The 19616-nt window shown below is 45.9% G+C and overlaps 1 protein-coding gene across 6 annotated transcripts in view; it reads right to left on the bottom strand.

Moving 5' to 3' along the window:
- Positions 1-19616, bottom strand: part of arfgef1 (ADP-ribosylation factor guanine nucleotide-exchange factor 1 (brefeldin A-inhibited)) — a 45204-nt gene that overhangs the window by 5761 nt on the left and 19827 nt on the right. The window contains exons 4-31 of one of the 6 annotated variants that reach the window (XM_058647310.1): positions 19426-19572; positions 19080-19259; positions 18588-18641; positions 16054-16423; positions 15774-15905; positions 14244-14578; positions 13471-13604; positions 11104-11338; positions 10309-10408; positions 10011-10150; positions 9728-9860; positions 7700-7901; positions 7499-7610; positions 6447-6652; positions 6214-6298; positions 5948-6113; positions 5568-5719; positions 5091-5219; positions 4835-4993; positions 4405-4549; positions 4224-4314; positions 3959-3999; positions 3657-3826; positions 2791-2942; positions 1234-1406; positions 929-1089; positions 339-469; positions 94-223 (exon numbers count right to left, since the gene is read on the bottom strand). In XM_058647310.1, the coding sequence (XP_058503293.1) occupies positions 94-223; positions 339-469; positions 929-1089; positions 1234-1406; positions 2791-2942; positions 3657-3826; positions 3959-3999; positions 4224-4314; positions 4405-4549; positions 4835-4993; positions 5091-5219; positions 5568-5719; positions 5948-6113; positions 6214-6298; positions 6447-6652; positions 7499-7610; positions 7700-7901; positions 9728-9860; positions 10011-10150; positions 10309-10408; positions 11104-11338; positions 13471-13604; positions 14244-14578; positions 15774-15905; positions 16054-16423; positions 18588-18641; positions 19080-19259; positions 19426-19572 (4365 nt within the window). The remainder of the gene's footprint in view (positions 1-93; positions 224-338; positions 470-928; positions 1090-1233; positions 1407-2790; positions 2943-3656; positions 3827-3958; positions 4000-4223; positions 4315-4404; positions 4550-4834; positions 4994-5090; positions 5220-5567; positions 5720-5947; positions 6114-6213; positions 6299-6446; positions 6653-7498; positions 7611-7699; positions 7902-9727; positions 9861-10010; positions 10151-10308; positions 10409-11103; positions 11339-13470; positions 13605-14243; positions 14579-15773; positions 15906-16053; positions 16424-18587; positions 18642-19079; positions 19260-19425; positions 19573-19616) is intronic. The other 5 variants (XM_058647401.1, XM_058647570.1, XM_058647661.1 and 2 more) reach the window with 5 other exon arrangements.

Genomic DNA, 19616 nt, shown 5'->3' with positions numbered 1-19616 from the left:
GGGGAGGGGGGGAGGGGGGGAGAGGTTTAACACGATGTCAGTGAAAGACTAAAGGTTCATATTGTGATATCTGATGAAACCGACAACATTCACCTCAGTCTGCTGCTCGGGCAGCTTCATGTTGTCAAAGATCCTGAAGACGATTCGGAACAGATCTTGCCACCAGTGCTTCTCAAAGGTGTGACCGTAGGTTTTCATGACTTCAAACATCACCGTCAGGCCCCTGGAAAGAGCGCGCACACACACACACACACACAGACAGACACACACAGACAGTACAGTTGGTTTACTTTCAGCCACACCCTAAAACAACGAGCCGGAGGTGACGCTCGCCCTACCTCGTCCTGACGTCCAGCTTACACCTGTTGATGATGCAGGAGAGCTCGAAGAGAATGGGGAACCAGCCTCGCACCCACACGCGGTCCTCGGGCGCTACATTCATGTCGTCACTGGTGTAGTCTTTGAAAGCCTGACACGGAAGACACGAGGCAAGAATTCACCCTTTTTGCACCCATCTTCTTTCGCACGTGGCACGTTTTTGATGTTGAGGCACAGACACAACAGGAACTCGCAGTCGTTTTTAGCAAAACCAGCACAAAATGGACTATTCTGTTGGATAAAAGCTTCATCATCCGTTTTTATTATTGATCCTATTATAGATGCGGCTCCTGGCTGCAGTTTGCTTCCCTCCTCGTGATTAATGATCACTAAACGCGAGCCAAATTTGAACTGAGAAATAACCAAGTGGAATATATCACACTGGAAACAAGGCATCACTGTTATTAAAATAATCTACGTAATTGTTCACCTCTTATTTCTTCTTGCAGATACCGACTTTGTAGACATTTGTGATTGTATTCTTTTCTATATTGACGTATATAATTGTTTATGGTGGCAGGAAAAGGAGATAACCTGGCGGGATACCGACCTGTGGCCTCTCTGAGACGTATTTGGCGCAGTGTCGGATGAGGCGGATGGCTTCCATGCTGGTGTCTGGGAAGGAGGCGTTGCAGGCGAACTCTGACAGACACTTAACAGCATCCTGGAAGGAGTCGATGGTGGCCGCAAAGTGCTTTTCAAATACATTCGCTGGGAGATGGGGGGGGGAGATATGAGGGAGATTAGGGTGAAATAGATAAAAAAAAGATCGAAAGAAAGAAAGAGCAGGACTTTAAGGTGTCAGATCAGATTATGAATGTGAACCTGGGAGGTTGTAGCGTTTGTGGGACTTACTGACGATGTGGCCGGTGGTCTGAAAAGCCAGCTCCACGATGCTCTCGTCCTGGTCCGACGCAGCCAGGTGGAAGACGGAGAAGATGTTCTTCCAGCCCGAGCGGATGTTCGCCGCCTGGGAGTTGACCATCTGGGCGATACAGCGCACGACCATGTCTCTGATGGTGGGAGACCTTGGAGAGAGACACAGACAGACAAGAATGGATGGATGGAAAGAGAGAAGTCGAGGGTTTAAGGAAGACGGAGGTAGAGGAGAAGGGAAGAATGAATAAGAAAGTTCTCCCACGCAAGTCGGGGAGTGCAGCTGCTCGCTGACCTTTTTACACCAGCGTGTTCATTTATGAAGCAAGTTCCAAAGACCTACTTCCTGTGTACAGGTCATGGCATGCACATGCAGCAGTGCTCACGCTGCACACCCCTGGTCTCACATATGTAGTTTTGAGCAGATCGGTCGATGTACGGCCAAGTTACAGCGGCACTTCCTGTTTCTTTCCTGTCAAATTCAAAATGGCCGGCTTCCGATTGACTTTTTTGTTCGTCTTGGGCTCAAAAAGGTTCCCACCAAGTTTCATAAAATCCGGTGCAACTTAATTTTGGCTTGATCCATCCATGTTTCACCTTAGGGGTTCCGGCACTATGCCGACATTGTGTTTTCCACAGACCTGACCTCCGTGCGAAGCTTCAAGACTTTTTTTATGCACGTTAACCACGGGAATAATGATAATAATAATCTGCTGTTTCGGCCCCTGGCGTTTGCGCTCGGGGGCCCTTATAAGAAGAAAGTAAAGACGTCTCTCCATTCATGTCAATTAGCTTTAAAAGCTCTTGATACCACCCTCACTTCCATCTTCAGGCACAAACGTCATTGGCGAGTCTTGGCACGGGCGACTGTTGCCATAGTGAAGAGCATTCCTAATTGCTCGCTGGTTATGAATGAGAGAAAACGCTTTGCCTCCACTTACTGTTACAACACACACACACACACACACACACACACACACACAGAGAGAGAGAGAGAGTGGAGACCGGTATGAGAGAGAGAGTCTAATGGACACACAGCGCTGCAGGGTTTACATGGCTGCCTGCCATCATCCCTCTTGTTTGAGCTCTCAGTCTGTTCAGTGTGTGGGTGGATTTATATTTGCACTGCTACTCTTTCACATCAATGAAAAGTACGGTGCGGTAAAAACAGCTTGACTTCCACCGCCACGCGGCACACGGATAATTACCAGAGCTAAATCACACTCACTTTAAAAAAACGGTCGCTGTTGAAATGACGTTCAAAAACAGATATGAATTGAGATAGGACATGACACTGCAGCGGGCCAGCAGACAATATGCTTACTCACCGCAATAAAAGAGACAGACGGAATAACAGTGGAGGGAGGGAGGGAGGGAGCTGCAGGAGGAGACGTGTGACTTAAGGCCAGTGAGCGTCTGCAGCCCCGGAACACGGACCACTCACAACACAGACTCTGGGTTAGCACCACAGCCTCTGATCGCCGCAATTAGTGCGTAATAACAGATAAGTGCAGTTGTTTTTTTTTGTTGTTGTACCTGTTCTTCTTCATGATGTGCTCAAAAGGCCTCAGGAAGTCTTTCTGGAACCTGAAGTTGGCCAGCTCGCCCTTCTCCAAAAACTTCATGGACAGTTGCCTGAGAGAGTCCACGGCAAAGATGGCCACGTCTTCATTGGAATTACAGCCAACCTGATAAGAACAGAGAAAAGCACGCTGTCTCACTAACAGCACACCAATTACTCCTTCTTCTTCTTCTTTTTTTTTTTAAACTCTTTCACATGCAGCATACCTAAAAACTAACACACCTCAAGCCTCAAGGTAAAAATTATTTACTCCACTTTGCAAAAATGATGAAAAAAGGACTTCTGGGGATTTGAGTGTTGTTTACACACACACACACACACACGGATCAAACCCCATTTGCAGTTATTTAGTAAGTAACCAAGCCACGGTGAAAACAGGTCCTTGAATACCAGAATGCGAGAAAGCTTTTTTGGCGACAGGCCTGTGATTATCAGTGACTAGAATCATGCTGCAAAACAGCAGGTGGGAGAGGAGGAAACCTTTTATCCAGGACATACGATGTATACTGTGTAAGTACTTTTAAATTTAAAGATTTGGTTTTCTTTGGGCCTTGCTTTATGAAAGCCACCATCTTGTGGGAAATGCAGCCGGAAAACGAAAAAGAACGACATCCTGTCTTGTCACAATGTGCAGTCTCACCATCAGATGTCAGAGGTTTACATACGGAACTTTTAAAAAGCTCCTTTTAGCCCAATAAGGACAAACCAAACACTGACTCTGTGTTTTCGTGTCACTTAAACACCACTACAGTTTCTCCTACATATTTAAACAGTGAGTTTTCACTTTGTTTTCAGGAAACTCTTCTTCTTCCACAGTCACCTTGTTGAAATGGTCTCCGATCACCTCCCAGATCCTGGACCACTGCAGCCTGATGCGGCCCATGTTGTAGTAGGAGATCTCCACTATCTTCTGCAGGCTGAACATTCGCGGGTGCGTGGGCGAGGCCAGCTCATCCATGGACACGGCGCACAGCCAGCGCACAAAATCAACTGACAAACAAGAGCGAGAGAGAGAGAGAAGACGTCGGTAATGAGTAAAGAAAACATAACCACAACCTCAAAAATAGCCACAGTGTTCCTGTCCTTAGAGGAGAAAGCATAAGACAAGACAAAAAGACTCACCTATTGCGTTACCATCCAGTCTGGTGGAGCCCGTGAATATCCTGAAGCAGAAGAGAAAACACGACAGCGATAAATAAAATCTGCACGTCAACCAAAAAAAAACAGAACCTGATGACATTATCTGTCCTTAATACACAGCCTGTATGACCATTACATACTGAACTGCCTTTGAATGTGCTCCAGTGACGCGTTACTGGGATTTGTCGTCTTAAGGAATCGTGTCTGCCACAATAAAATGCCTTGTAAACGAATTATATTCCGGTACCTGTCGACAGCTACCACCACACTCTGCGAGCTCGTCTCGCCGATGGATTCCTGAATGCTGGCGATCTGCTTACGGTCCACTGTGCCTCCAACTACGGGGCGAAGGATTTAAGGAACAGAATTACTTCCATTCTTGTTTTACAATTTTCATTGTCGGATGGAGTTTGGACAGATGAACTCGCCTAAACCGAGGTACTCGTCGCTGCTCTGCTCCTTGGTGCTTGCCAGAAAGCCCTCTCTGCCCCGCACCGTCCCTGAGATGTAGCGCGCCTTCACGCCCGTGCCGATCAGCTGAGCCAGCTCCAACTGACTGATGCACTTCATGATCTGAGAGGAGAGAGAGATATATATATATATATTTAGAAACACAGTGTGTGCAAACCGGGGACAGAATGTGAGAAATGAGGGACTACAGATTCTACTGTAGTGAGAGAACAGCAGCGTTGTTGTTTTCCTGATTGGATAAATGCAATTTAAACGTGTTGCTGTGTTATTTGGATAAAAAAATAGAGGATATTCTATTTGCTGTAACTCATAGCATGAATAAGGAATAACGATATGAGGTAAAAATAGGAGAGAGTTTCGTTATTAAGAGGGATAAAAACATCATACTTCATGCCAGGAGTTGCCCAGGTAGTTGCCGTCCGTGTGGGCCACAGTGATGAGGGTCTTGATGGTGTCGATGTTCTTCTGCTTCATTTCCGCGATGCCAGAGCTGGCCGTGAGCAGGGTGAACCTCGCCAGGGCCTGGACGTACGCGTCCCTCTCCAGCTGTTGCCAAAAAGCACAAGGAGGCATTGTGTCAGAGACGCCGCAGGCCACTGCAGGAGCACGCGCGTCATCGAACCCGGCGGTGATGGGCGGTTACCTGGATGGAGAAGATGCACGCTATCCTGATGGCACAGCGGATGCCTTCCAGGCAGAGAGAGGCCACCTCGGTGTCGTCGCAGTCCTGGAGACCCACGCTGAAGGCGGCCAGGAAGGGCGTCCATGCCAGCTGAGGAACAATAATGGCAAAATGTGTCTCACAGAGCATCTGGTACCTCGTTCCCACCGCTCAAGAAACCTGTTTCAGGGTTTAACTGGCATTTCATCTGCAATGCGCTCTGGTTTGGTATTACAAGTCCCTAAGATGCACATTTCCTGGTTATTAGCGTGTAAATAGCTATGACTACTTGTCGTGAACCTTCACTTTTTACAAGTCTTTTTCATTTCATCAATTGAATATGAAAAGGTCCGTTAAGGTTACAAAAAACACACCACTGGCAATGGGAATGGTCTCAATCACCTTTTCAAGGTGAGCTCACTAATGTTCCCAAATCCTTTTAGTGTCCGCTTGCGTTACCTTAAACATGGGCCTGACGTGCTCCAGATGTGTGGCGCTGGTGAAGGGAGCCTGGACGTGGCTGACGGCCTCCATTAGGGCTTTGGCCGTCTTGGCCATCTGCTCCATCTCCACGTTGTACAGCAGACGCCTCTGCTTCTCGCTGGCCACACCTGAGCGAGAACCAGAGGCGGGCGGAGAGTCACGCGTTACACGTTCGAACACTGTTGTGTATATATATACAGATATATATATAGATACATATCTGTTGTACATTTTCATAGGGATTTCTTAATATTTCTCCACAATCTAATCAGTGTACTTTAGACTCATCGACAGTGCCTGCGACATCTGCCTCTGGATAACATCTGGAACGTTTCATGAACATTTACGACACTCACTCTGCTTGTTGGATTTCATCGTGAGCTCTTTCGTCTCCTTCATGGCGATCTTTTTCCCCGCGATCTCGTCGTAGATGGCCGAGAGATTCTCCTCGGGCAGGTCTTTGCTGTCGTTGATGCCGCGGTTCATCTTGATGTATTGCTCTTTTGTCATTTTATTCTTCACCTTTATGGACAACAAAGATGTGTGTGTGTTCAAGAGCTGTGAGATTTATTGAGACAACTGCTGTCAAAAGGCTTCCGTCTTGTTCAGGCGGAGCACTTACCTGAGGACTGTGAAGGTCTGTTGTCAACATAATGATCGAGTAGGCAAGGACGTACGCGGTGTCAGCGCTGGCAAACAGCGTTTGGCTGGATATTTGCAGCGAGGGGAAGGCAAAGAGAGATTGGAGATTCATTTAACGGCACGTTGTGCAGTGTGCGAGGCCGGCCAAAATCATATTCAGCACTTTTCCACAGTCTGGATTCTTTTCCGCCAGAGGGTCTACAGTACACTCACCCCTGATTGCACTCCAGGTATCTCGCTGCGAATTTCTCCATGAGCCGGTCAATCTTCTGCGCCTCCCCGGGGAGCCGGAAGCCCTCCAAGAACGTCCTCAGCGCGGAGACAAAGTCTTTGCCGAGGAAGTCCATTTGATCCACGTAGGCGTACATCACCTCTTTGTTGAAGCGGTCATTATCGCCGAGGAACTCTCCCACTTGGGTCTAAGAGAGAGTCAAAGGCAGAGGTCAGTCGTGTCTCGCACGCTGCAGAGGAACATACAAACATTTGTCTCTCTGAAAACGCAGGAGGAAACCAATGTCCACACTGCAGTACGGCTGCTTATTTTGTGTCCAGTGTATTTATTCCTCTTTCTGCTCTAACAGCAGGACCATCTGGTAACTACAGATACGATACACGCGTGTAAGGAAACAACGGTACCTGCCACATGTAATTAACACTATGAAAGGCTGATTACCGCTGTGCACAATTGATATTTTTACTCTGTAACTGTATCTACCGTGTATCCAGAACTCGGGGTCAGAGTGGCTGTTTAATATCCGTGGACAGACATTAGATTACTCTGCAGCTTCTGTGCGGTTTGTGTAAGTGACACGCGGCACGGGAGAGTTTGTGTCGAGATGGGACTTATGAGGGTAAACCCAATAAAGATGCCGAAGTTGAACGAGGCTCATGTCCATTAAAGGTTCAGACGACGATGAGCACGATTTGTTTGTTTACTCAGATTTCAGACAAAGACATGATATGATACGATGAGGTGAAAAGAAAACGCTGTCACGACAATATCAAGGGAGCAGTTGTACCCGTAATAACTCAAAAATAACCTGAGTGACAAATTCAATTTAAAGTTTATTATTATGCCATCTGTCTGCCATTCGTTGTTTTTCAAAAACGATTTCTGCAGTTCGGTTTGATGCGGACCATGTCTTTGGATTTAGAATGCATCATATCGACAAGGCTGCATGTTTATGTGTGCAGTCGTGGGGGGCAGACTTGCTGAGTTGTAAATGTGATGTGTTGTGGTGCTGGATCCGAGGCCGGATCCTTACCGAATCAAGCCTTTCTTCTTGGTGCAAGAACTGCGCAAGGTCCTCTGGGGTTGTACCCAGCATGCCTTGCTCCTGTAGGTACTGGATTCCCCTCTTTGGTTTCTTGTTAAACCTGTTGAATAAAACTTAAAGTGAGCCAAGGCAGGACCACAATATAAAAACAAACAAACAAAATAAAAATGCATGAGTAGTGAACCCTACAGGTCAATTCCCTGCTCGATGATCTCCTTCTGCTGCTTGAGGACCTCGAACTGCTCGGGGTTGTCGGTACCCGACATTTGGGTGCTGTAGCTCCCAATGCCAGATGAGGCTGTGGAGTCCAGCGAGTTAATGCTGCCATAACGATTTATGGTTTCAGGGGCTTTGGTCTCTGTGCTTTCCTGCTCCGACGGTTTCTCTTGGCCTGAGGAGTAAAAAAATAAATAAATAAATAAAACACACGGATGACAGACGAGTCAAAATAAACAAAGAACTTCTATTTTTTTTGGCGGTTGGAAGCAAATCCCCTGCTGGTACAAACTCAAGACTGGGAGCTTAAGAAATGAGCTACTTTACAGCTAGAATTGCAGGAGTAATTGAAAGGGGAAACTGCAGCATGGATCAAACCACCCCGAGGCCTTGTTAATGATTGTTGTTGGCAGGAAGGGCAGGCGCACACACACTGCTGCTGCTGCTGCTCACACACACACGTATTCACAGAGCAGGTGCGAGGCAAGACAGGAGGGGAGGATATTATAAAAAAAGGTGGATTATCTAAAAAAGCTCAAGGGTATCGAAGAGGGAGAAGCCAGAACTTAGAGGCTGGCGAATTTCTTAAGCCTGCAGGGACGAGTTCAGGGATCTGCTGCTACTGGAGTGTGTCCACGCGGTAACCCTGACGTCTGATTACCCACTGGAAACTCTTTAAAACATTCAGGACACTGCCACAGTAATGTGAGCTGGCAGGGCGCCTCCTATTCTCAGGCTTACAGAGTACAGATGGGGAAAGGTGGAGGAATAAAGGAGGGGAGGGAGGGAGGGGGGGAGTGTAAATGAACCGAAAGCTTATGTTGTGTACTGGGGCGGAAACTAAATAACCTTCAGTTTCATTTTCACCCGTTAAGTTCACACCATTACCCATTAGTTTAAGTGAATCCAAACATGGCTACAATCTATGGGAAAACAAAACTACGTCACCATAGAAACCACACGGGTTATATAATGTAAAGTAACACAAAACGGCCTCGTGCTACAGACACGACAGGACATAAGTAAACAACTCCAATCACGATCCATGTTACCTGCTTTTGCTTAGACATCATCAATTCAAAGAAAGAAAAAAAAATGACACAAAGAACGAGAAGAAGAAGGTGAATGTGAAGTGTTTTTCTGATAAGAAATGATAAATATAAGGGTCTCAAATCCCCAAGGACAAAGTGAAGTGGTCGAGACGTTTGTCGCGCACTAATAAAGACTTGTTTGTTACGTGAGAACATGTATGCACTTCAAAGCTGTAAAACTGGCTTCAATAACTCATGAGATGTCGCGTGTGTTGACATGAAAATGTCCCCTGTTAGTAAACAGCAGCTTAGCCTGAGGTCGGCCCGTGTCCTCCACTTAGCCTCCTCACAAAGTTTGCAACTTTTCTCTCAAGTTTGAGCTCCACCTTCGGCAAACAACAGAATTTATCTGGTGTGCAGAATACCCGGGGGCTAAAACACACAAGAAATACTGTCGGAAAAAGGCGATTCAACACACTTTCAGCCTGGAGTATCGCTCCTGGATTAACCCGTCTGCGCTGGGCATCATCTCACATTCTCTCTTTCATAGCTTTCACAGCCTTCCCCCCGATGAACGTCAACACACTGTCAATCCCAGGTCTGAACTGCAGCTGGGATGATGGATGTGCGCTTTATAAGTAAATCCAATTAACCTCAGGGATGAAACCAAGCCAAAGACATGACTGACCAGAGGAAAAGTAGCTATAACCTTGGCAGCGTCAGCAGCTGGAGGTTTTTATGTCTGTGTGTGTGATATCTGAATCAAGTGCTGACAATAAAAATAACATAGAATACAGTTAAATGTCTCCATTTCTGACCAGGCCCTCTTCAAACGCGCCACAGGGGATGATGATTTCAATTCAGAGGAACGGGACAAGCACTTTAAACAGAAAAAGATGATTCTATACGTCGCTATTCCCTCTGGGTATGAACTAAACTAGAAGACAAACAAATAAGACAGATAAATTACAGTCATGAAGCATCCGTGTCTCACCGAGGCTCGTCTGGGAGTTGGGGTTGACGTATTGGTCCTTGCTCCACTCAACCATACACTTCAGGATGGACACTAGACACTCAAGGCCCTTCTTTCGCAGGGTCAGCTCCTAAAATTGGTCAGAAATGATCACGGATTACAACAAAAGACATTGACAACAAACATCTTAAGAGACAACAAAAAAGACAACAAACATCTTAAAATAAAGGCAACCACCACATAAGACATGTAAGAAAAACACCGAAAATAACGGCGTCACCTGCAGCGGTGTCGTGCCGAGCTCGTGGCCGCCGCGACCCTGCGCGATCTTCGAGAGGTCGTTGACGAGGCGCTCGAATATGTTAGCAGCGTTCAAGTCACAGTCATAGTTCACGTAGATGTCCACCACACTCTGGGCATCTGACAGAGAGACGGACGGGACACAGATGAGACTCCAGGACACAAACACACGGACAATTTACGGCTCTGTAGCACATACCTGACAAATGGGATTGTTTAATTATAGGTAATTATACTGTGGGCGATTGTTAATCAATTAAATAAACATTCACACTAACCTGCACATATTCTGGTGAGGGTTTGTATGACCATCCACTTGTGGTCATAGGAGCTTGTGGACGTTTCAAGAATGTACAGGAAAATCTCCTTGAAAAAAACCTGCACACAGAGACCGACGACAACAACAACAACAACAACAACATCACAAACACGGCCCACGTAAGATCTACTTCTGCGAGCGCTGTTAATGTCGCAGGTGAATGTCGGTTCGACTTTGAGGCAACTGAAGACAACAGAATAAATAAAGTGAACAGGGAGAAGAAAACGGACCGATTTTATCCGTCTACATCGCCTGTGTATCACTTGTGTCAGCATGTCATTATTAGAATAATTGAGGTCTTTTCCAGCAGGGAAATATGGGAGGAAAACAGAGAGAAGACCGACACGGAGATAATAACCTACAAATTGAATAAATACTGCTGCGATGATGAGTAATCAACAGTTTGCAGGAGCGTTCCCCGCAAAGACTGTCACCTGCCACGGCGTGAATCTGCTGCTTTCTGCCAAGCAGTGGTGGGTGGGTGGTGATAGAAATACAGTTAGTGCACTTGGCCGACTAGATCGTCAGGTTTTTCCCTGCATATGGTCTCGGAATACAAACAGAGCAGGGAAAAAAATGTGAAAGAAAGAGAGACAGGAAAACAGAAAGAAAGAGAGAGAGAAAGAAATAGGAGGAGGAGCAGGTGATACCTTTTCCAGTGAGGCCTGAAAAGTTTAATGTCACCCAGTCTAATGCAAAGAGTGTGAGCAGAGCATTGTTTTCTAAAACTCATTTCCTGGAAAAAAAACTTTACCTCAATTTGCATCTTCAGGTGCGTCTTGAAGTGGGAGAGCAGCGTGAGGAAAATGGACAGCGACAGCTCGAACACCTCGGGCACAGAGGAGACGCCGTTCTTGGACAGGGCCACGCACAGGTACTGCTTGATGGCGTTGATGAACATCTCGTTGGTCTTGAAGATGGGCCCGGCGTTCTGCAGGATGGACAGCAGCAGCTGCAGGGACAGGACCTTCGACCGCAGCTCGTGGGACCTGAGGAACGTTCAGGCAGCATTTCAGCAAAATGATCTGACGCGAGAGGAAGTTTTTTTTTTTTTGCTTTTACTAGCTCCAAAAAGAAAAGGAACCTGCTGGTGTGTAGATCAGAAGATTATCATAACAAAGTCAGATATTGACAGAGATGCTGATGAGATTGAAGCACGCCGAGCAAAGACTGTGTAGATTTTTCGATTGCAGCTCTTTTGGCTCCACTTGATTATTCCCTAACTCTATGAGAATGAAGCCGACTGCTGTTTTTCACTCATTAGCGGAAAATAAAACCAAGTATTTATAAATGAAATGATATGTTCTTCCAACAAAGAAGCTGCAGCAGTGCAGACCATGAGGTGCTTTATCGCTCCACCAGAGAGCAGAAATCTTCCGCTGCCTTTAAGAGAGACACTGGCACATCTAAATCAAAGCTCTCCCGAGTGTCGGGCGCCAGCTTGACTGAACTGTTTTTGCTGCACCAGCAGGAAACAGACACAAAGAAAGTGGAGCTTAAAAGAAGAAGAAGAAGAAGAAGAAACACTTCCAGCTACTTTATTTGCTGAGATGTGGCATTTCTCTACAATGTTTCCTGCATAAACCGGGATTTATCTTTTCAAATTGACCAGCCTGAAGAGAGCAAAACAGGAAGAGTAGCCTTGTTATAAAACAATGAAAGGGTTTCGTCCGGCACCGCATTGACACGGCACATTAGTGCTGAGGTAATTGACATGGCCTTATTTAGTCGGACACGCAAACATGCATGCGTGTGCACGGCGCGCACACGTGTCAAATGTCATTTTGCCAAATGACATTAAAAATGGACAAGACTGAGACGAGGGTAAACAAACAAATATCAAATAAGTCACACAGCAGCCCCGGTGTAAATTGAGTTATTAACAAAGCAGATGCAGGAAATCCCGTTTAGCGAAAGGTATCATCATTATCAGGACGAGGCAATCAGAGGCTCCTATTTTGGCAAAACCAGAGCAAAGGAGAAATACGGAACAATGGCAAAACCCGATTACATCAGAGATTCTGGGCCTCATGAAAACAGGAAGTGGTTCACACAATGTTGAGCAAACACGGAGCGCTGTCTCCTTTATGCCCGTTTATCAAAATGCTTCAACTGTCACTGGATCAATACTCATTTGAAACCACGACTCTAATTTGATGTCTCTTTTTACACTGACACAGTCACACAGGATAAAACCTGCATCCCTAAATTTGAGTTTAATCTGGTCATTATACCAAAAACTTTACTATAAGAAAAGAAAAAAACAATATTTACATTTCAAAACATGTACCTTTTAACCATTTAAGCAGCAAATTTCCAAAACATAGGACTAGCAATTATCTTCATTAATTTCTGACGTTGACTAAAGCGGCACAAACAGCAGCAGCAAGTTGTCATTTTCACACCAGTGCACCTGTGTTGGTTTTAAAATGAGATGTGGTCAGGTGCAAGCAGAAGCAGCAGAAAGCCACCGCACCACTGACCAAACAAAAACCTGGTCTAAAGTCCGAGGTGCAGTATTTTCTGGCTGTGCTGGATGTCGAGACTGCAGCCTCTTCCTGTGCGTAAATCCTTCATGCTGAGGTTACAGGACTCGCATATCTACTACTGGACTTCTGTCTCTTCCTGCCCGTCATGAGTAAATGGTTCTATTGTTGATTCGGCTGAGAGGCGAAATACGAAGAAGCAAAGTGTCATTTGAATCTCGTGAGCTTCTGTCTCATCGACCATCAACGTGCTTGTTCTTCACTCCAAACGTGCTTTTGGCACATTTCTCTTAAGTTCCTTAACTCTTTCTTTCTTTCCTGCATACCACTAATTAAAAAACAATGTACCAGACAAAGGCAAACCTGGCTTTTAACAGGGTATGACAAGTGAAACTCCACCCAAAACACGTCATGTGCCATGTAAACAGCAAAATTGGAGATGCACATGCCTTAATATGCTTGCACCATGCACTTCAGACCATCTACGGTAAATCGGAGCCATGGTTATCAATTATCAGGGCGAAAAACTAGTCAAACAGAAAGACAGACAGATAGATTTATAGCCACTTATAACCAAAACCAACTATGGCATGTTGGTGAATAATAATATGGTAATCCATGGATGTTCATCTTACTTGGGATCAGGTGGTCCGTCTGACAGTGGCTTCATCGACAGCTTGCAGAGTGAGCGAAAGACCAGGAAGGCGTCTTTCTGGAGGATGTGGGAGAATTTAGCACCTGGTGGCTGCCCGGGCGCTGCTCCTGATTCCTGCAAGAAAAAAAGCTGCAGTGAGCAACCACGTCTTTCCCCCCCGAATCTCTCATCCTTCATTCTACTTATGAGAAACAGTGTGACCAGAAGTTTCTAGAGAGATTAGATTTGAGTGCAATCAAACATAATTGCAGCCTTCATATAAAGCAGGAGAGAGGGGCGGATTAGAAAAGACATTCCAGGAAAATGTTGTCATTAATTAATGTTCCCCTCAATTAAGTAACTTGTGACTCAGCCACTGCAGCTATTCGATTTTTGACCAAAGTATGATATCATACGGCAGTCAGGGTGGACTCCAGCCGACAATCCCAGATAGATATAAAAGCAATGGCTAAAAGCGATATTTATCTTTTAAGAGTGCTTGCTGGCAGCAAGTATATAAAGGCCATCACATAACACAGGCCCCACTATACATACTTGTGTTGATATTGTAAAAAGAAAAGTTACATGCCCTACAGCAAATGACTTATTCAATACAGCTCCAAAAAGAGAAGGGTTATTTGTCTTGCAGGACTCACTCCTGGACCTCAAGTGTGTTTGCTCACTGTTTGGTATTTGCTTTTGTTGTTTTTACATTTTTCAGTATTTGTGCTCACATGTAAAAACAAAAAGAGAGAGTGCTTTGTTTCCCTTCACCTGAGTGTCATTAGAGGAGACAGACAGTCTGTCATCAGGCAGCGAGGGAGTGAAACTGGCAGAAATGGGCGTGCCGGGGATCCCGTTAGCGTGGACGTGCTCGCTGTCACTACCCAGCGTGCCCTCGTCATCGAGGGAGCTCTGGGTCCCCTCCGTCACCGCTTCGGCCGCCTCCGACTCCGCCGGCTCGCCCTCGCCCTCGCCCTCGCCACCAGACTCCTTGGTGTCGGACCAGAGGTTCGCAGGGTCCAGGCAGTGTCCTGTGGTGACGATGGAGCAGAGACGTGTTTGATTGGAGACAAGACGATGAGTCATTTCGTTGGAACCACTTGAAGCTGAATTATGGCACAAATGCACCATGGAATTATTTCAATGGCTCAAACATTCTTTATGGGGTTTGATTGTGGTGGTCAATCCACGTGTAAAGATGTCTCACATGCTTGGATTAAGCCAGAAAAAAAACAGCTAATTCAGTTTGTTCAGGTCGTCAGCTGACCTCGTCTTTTCGGGCTTATGCCTTCGCCGAAACTAGACCTGACGAAATGAAGCGACCGCAGATCATAGAACAAATGAACAAATTCAACCAAATGTTTATTTTGTTTTTGTATATTTAGGTCTTTTTACGACTGTGACGTTTTATTTGTGCTGCTCCCAGACCTGGCCAGGTAAAAAACTGGAATCAATGCTTTCAAACATCCTCTACCTCTGGTCAAGTACAAAATGGCAGTGGCAGAAAAGCACTTTAAGAGAGATGTAGTAAAGCTTTCAGGTTAAGCGAGGCAACCTCGGGGTATTTCTATACAATGTCCGTCCTGACTATTGAAGCCTGTTTTTAAAATTAGTGCTCAAGGATAAAAGTGCACTTGAAAAATAAAACCAAAGCACTATTTTGTGACTTAATAAAGCTTTTTTTTTGTTGCAGCCATGAAAAAGTAATTTTGTTCTTGCTTTGTTTTTTTTTGTACTTTTTGCACTCAAAGAACGAGCGCTGTGCCTTCTTTTTTGTCAGCATCAGAGGCAACTGCAGGAAGCGTGACCTGACCTAAAATTATAGTGCTGCTTCCCCCAGAACATAGGCTGTTATTTATTTACAGAGGAGAGGACTGGCTTAAGAAATCTTGCCTTTCGGACGCTATTTGTACCAAGAGAGGAAAAAAACTGTTTATCTGTCACGTAAAGGGAAGCTTGTATAATCAGTAATGTGTTTCGCTTCTACTTACTTTTTACATAATGCTTTTAAGGGAAAAAAAAGCCTAAATATTACATGTTTCTTGACCTGAACTGTGTCGACTGTTTGATCTTACAAAAGCGGGTGTAAATGAGCACCAGTGTTTGGTTGCAAGTAAAACTGCAAGCGTCCCACATCCCTCAGCAAACAAAGAGTGAACAAACGAAAAAAGTACACAGAGGAGTTTCAGTGGGGCAACAGTGGCTGTGTCACTTCTGTTCTAAGATATGCTGGGAATTTTGTAATTATACAAACAAATAATTTAGATTTGGGAAGATTCAATTCAAAACACAAAAACTCACCTCCTGCAACAGTATTGACGACCTCCTGCAAGATGCTCTGCACAATTTCCTGCGCCTTCTCCTCGTAGTTTGGACCCTGCTCCTCCTCGTCACGCCCGCCTCCTGCCTCCTGATGCTGCTGAGCTGCTGCGTCTGAACGCGACATAAAACCACCATTGCGTCATCATATTCGGGACGTCAAATAAGCAAACATACTCACACGGCACTTCTAATGAATGATTGCACATCTTATAACAGAACATTTACAGAATTTGACACAAGTTCCTTTAAATGTTCTCACTCTGAGCTGCTGCGGTAGCCTGGTCGGCCTCAGTCTGCTCGTTTTCAGCCACGCAGAAGTCAGAACCGTTCTCTGGATCCGGGCTTTCGAAGGCCGGCCCCCGCTCTCCCTGCTCCTCCTGCTCCACAGACACGGACCTGCTGCTGCTGCTGCCGCCGTCCGGCGCCGGTGTCGACGGGGTGGACGGCGTGGATGGGATGTTGATGCTGGGAGTCGGAGGGCTCACGGGACCGTTGGCCTCCTGGCCGCTCGAACCCTTGGCCTGTGGGTGGATGTGAGTCTGGAGCTGGGGGGAGTCTGGCTCGGCGTGCTGGGCGACCGGGGAGTGCTGCCGGTGCCGCTCTCTCTCCAGCTGCTTCGCTTCCTGCAGCTGTGGGGAGGGGTACAGTACACACACACACACACACACGCGCACACGCACACACGCACACACAGACACAGACACGCATAAACAGAAAAATAAAAAAAAAAACACACATAGACAGTACATACAAAAAAAAAAGAAAAATTGGTAGAGAAGAGGCACATGCAACACACGGACGCACACACAGGAAGAGACCGGTTAGGAAAATAGTAAACCAACTCAGAACAGCAGTTACAGCCTGTCTAGATTTCATGACGGCTCATGTGCAGCAGAGCCACAGAGAACACTTCCAGGTGTCTTCTGTAGTTAACTGTAGGCGACAGTCGCCCGCTACTAACTAGAGAAGACGACCATGACCTGGGCGAATAAGAAACCTTCACAGACGCACTTCCAGATGTCAAAGCAGAGAGCTACAGACAGTTATGGAAAACCGTTCTTCTAAACTTTCTCTAATATCAGGAAAGTGTCTGTGTATAAATTACAAGGGGCAGCTTTTATGGAAATGTGTGCCGACTAAGAAGTAGGCCATGCTACCACAACAGCGATCAGACAAACTATGTGGAATAACTTCATGCCGGCTCTATTTCAGTCTGATAGCTGGAGATATTTCTGCTGGAAAACGTGACGGATGTGTATGACCACTGCTTCGTGGAGGAAGTGCTCCAAAGTGTTGCCATGCTTTAGCTTGGCAGCTCATGAGGTAGAAGTGGGTCACGAGACATTTGCACATGGTTTACGGCCAGATGAGTATGTGATGTCAGTAATAGTGATGGACTGCTTCACCGCAGACGCTAAAAAAAGGAGACAAACACTACCCAATAACCTTCCTGAGGAGGGGGGAAAAAAACAATGACTTGTATGCACATGTACAGTCATAGCAAATACCCCAAAAAGACAAGGTTCAAAAAAAATAACAGAGCAAACACAATCACAGGCAGTGGAAATTCTCTCAGCCAAGCTGAATTCACAGCAGCCCATGGTGCATTATCAGTCCAAGTGCATTTGTAGATCTGTCGGGCATATATTTACGTACGTCATGTTCAAAAACAGCATAGAATTGATCGGCTCAAAGAGGGGGAAAAAAAGCACAGAAACTCAAGAGATGTGGGGTTGTCGTCAAAAATATAAAGAAAGGGTGACACATTTACAAAACAATAGAAATAGATGGTGATCTGACTCCAGTGTCTACAGTGGCACTATTGTATTTAAATAACAATGTAAATCCAACAGATGCGGGGTCTCCTCTCCTCTCCCTCCCTCTCCTCCTCTGTCTTATAACACGCCAAGCCAAACCCAAAAAAAACTGCATTTTTACATGTAATTTAAACACAGACTCGTTTGTTTAAAGCCATTCCGCTTCGTTTTATAAAAAAGAAACACACAATTCCATCAGAGGCTGTTCACCTTTAATTTTAACGGCGCCGCTATTGTCACATTTCAATGTAAGTGGCTAAATTCAATGTCCGAGCGCTCACGAATGCAACAATTAGTATCGACTAGAAGCAGCAGACAGATAAATGCGCCTCGACTGCAGGGGACAGGCGAGGCGGCGCTAAACAAACTAAGCTCATTATTTAAATGCCACCTCAGTCAAATAGTGAAGGCTGTGCGAGAGCGCGCGCGAGACAAACGCCGTGTCAACGTCTGTGTCTGTGAGATCATCCCATGCTGAGCTGCAGGAGGATACATTCACACACAGCAGCGCAACGCGATGCAGACAGTGACAACACAATAAGGCCTCTGTCTCAACGTCGGCCCTGTCTTCAGGATCTCTCTACCCTTCACTGCGTCTCTATTCTCCCTCCGGCTACGTCCGACTCAACACCAGTCGCTCACTGCTCTGAAAGAACTGCGCAGAGACGGTCGTTACTGTGTAACTAACTAAAACTAAAATGTAAAAAATGCAAATTTTGGTGCAGGAAAATGAGATGACGTGTAGGCAGGTTGAAGAGAAGCCACGGCAAGCATATGGTGAGAAGAAGTACACGGCAATACCTGCTCCTGTGCAGTGTCGGAGCAAAGGAGGGAGACGCATGAGTTGCCACGGATGAATGAGAGGGGTGGGGTGGGGGGGGGAAGGGGAGCGTAAAATGCGCAAACACAGATACACACAGAGAAGAGTTTAAAGAGTTCTGATCAGGCAAAGTCACGGCAGTCCTGCTCTCTTTACCTGGCGATCACGCTTTCTGGAGGCCAGAGACCAAGATAGCTTGTGATTTGTAAGCTATGTGTCCAAAAGGAAGGGAGATAGGCAGGTGAGGAGGGGGAAAAGTGTCATTCAAAAAGAAAAAGATGACATTAGAGCAAGCTTTTTTTTTTGTTGTTGTTGTTGTTGTTGTTGTTGTTGAAGGCAACATGTAATATGTCCCTCTGGACATGAAGCAAACAGTGGCATTTAATCACGTCAGGAATGTGGTTTGAGAAACCCCCCCAAATCAAGCAGAGAGCTTTTCATTTTTTATTATAATCCAATCTGAATCCATATCAAAATAATTTAGTTTCATCCATTTAAAAAAACGGCAAAGCACATATTTTTATCTGATTGGATCAGCGACACTGGCTTTTATCTCTCTCTCTCTCTACGATGTGTGTGCGTCTTTTCTACACAGACAGAATTCTTGTGTTTTACATAAAAAAAAGAAAAACGAACGCTCGGACATACTGCTTGATTCTCCATGCGGGCGAAGATGACGTTGAGCATCTGTGTGAGCGTGGCCTTCGCCGTGGTCTGGTTGATGAGGTTCTTGCTGGCCAGGTAGATGTTGTAGCACGTGCGGACCGCCTGCAGGACGGTGCCCTCGTGGATTTCTATGTGCTGGGAGGTGACTGCGGTCAGCAGAGCCTGGGAGAAAAGGAAACAGATGATGTAAAAGTAAATCTTAGAAAAGGAAATCCATAGATTCAACTTTTTTTAAAGACACTTTCACACGCGCATGTGCTGTTCTAATGAATGAATGAATTCTCGGTGGAGAAATATGTGTGATGAACCGCGTCAGAGGGCAGCAAACCTTAATAATCTGTAGCTGGACGCCCTCGTCAGTCTGCGGCCCTTGGAAACAAGCACAGATGGTCTCGATGATCCGGTCGATGAGCTTCTTGCCCGGGGCCGTATTGTCCGGGGCGCTGCCCGTCAGGTGGCCGTACGCTATCAGTTTCTACACACGCCAACGAACCATATTACGATTTTTGAATTTCACTT

The sequence above is a fragment of the Solea solea genome, chromosome 1 (assembly GCF_958295425.1).
Source record: "Solea solea chromosome 1, fSolSol10.1, whole genome shotgun sequence".
Lineage (NCBI taxonomy): Eukaryota > Metazoa > Chordata > Actinopteri > Pleuronectiformes > Soleidae > Solea > Solea solea.
Note: the sequence above shows the minus strand (reverse complement) of the source record. Positions and strands in the feature narration are given on the sequence as shown.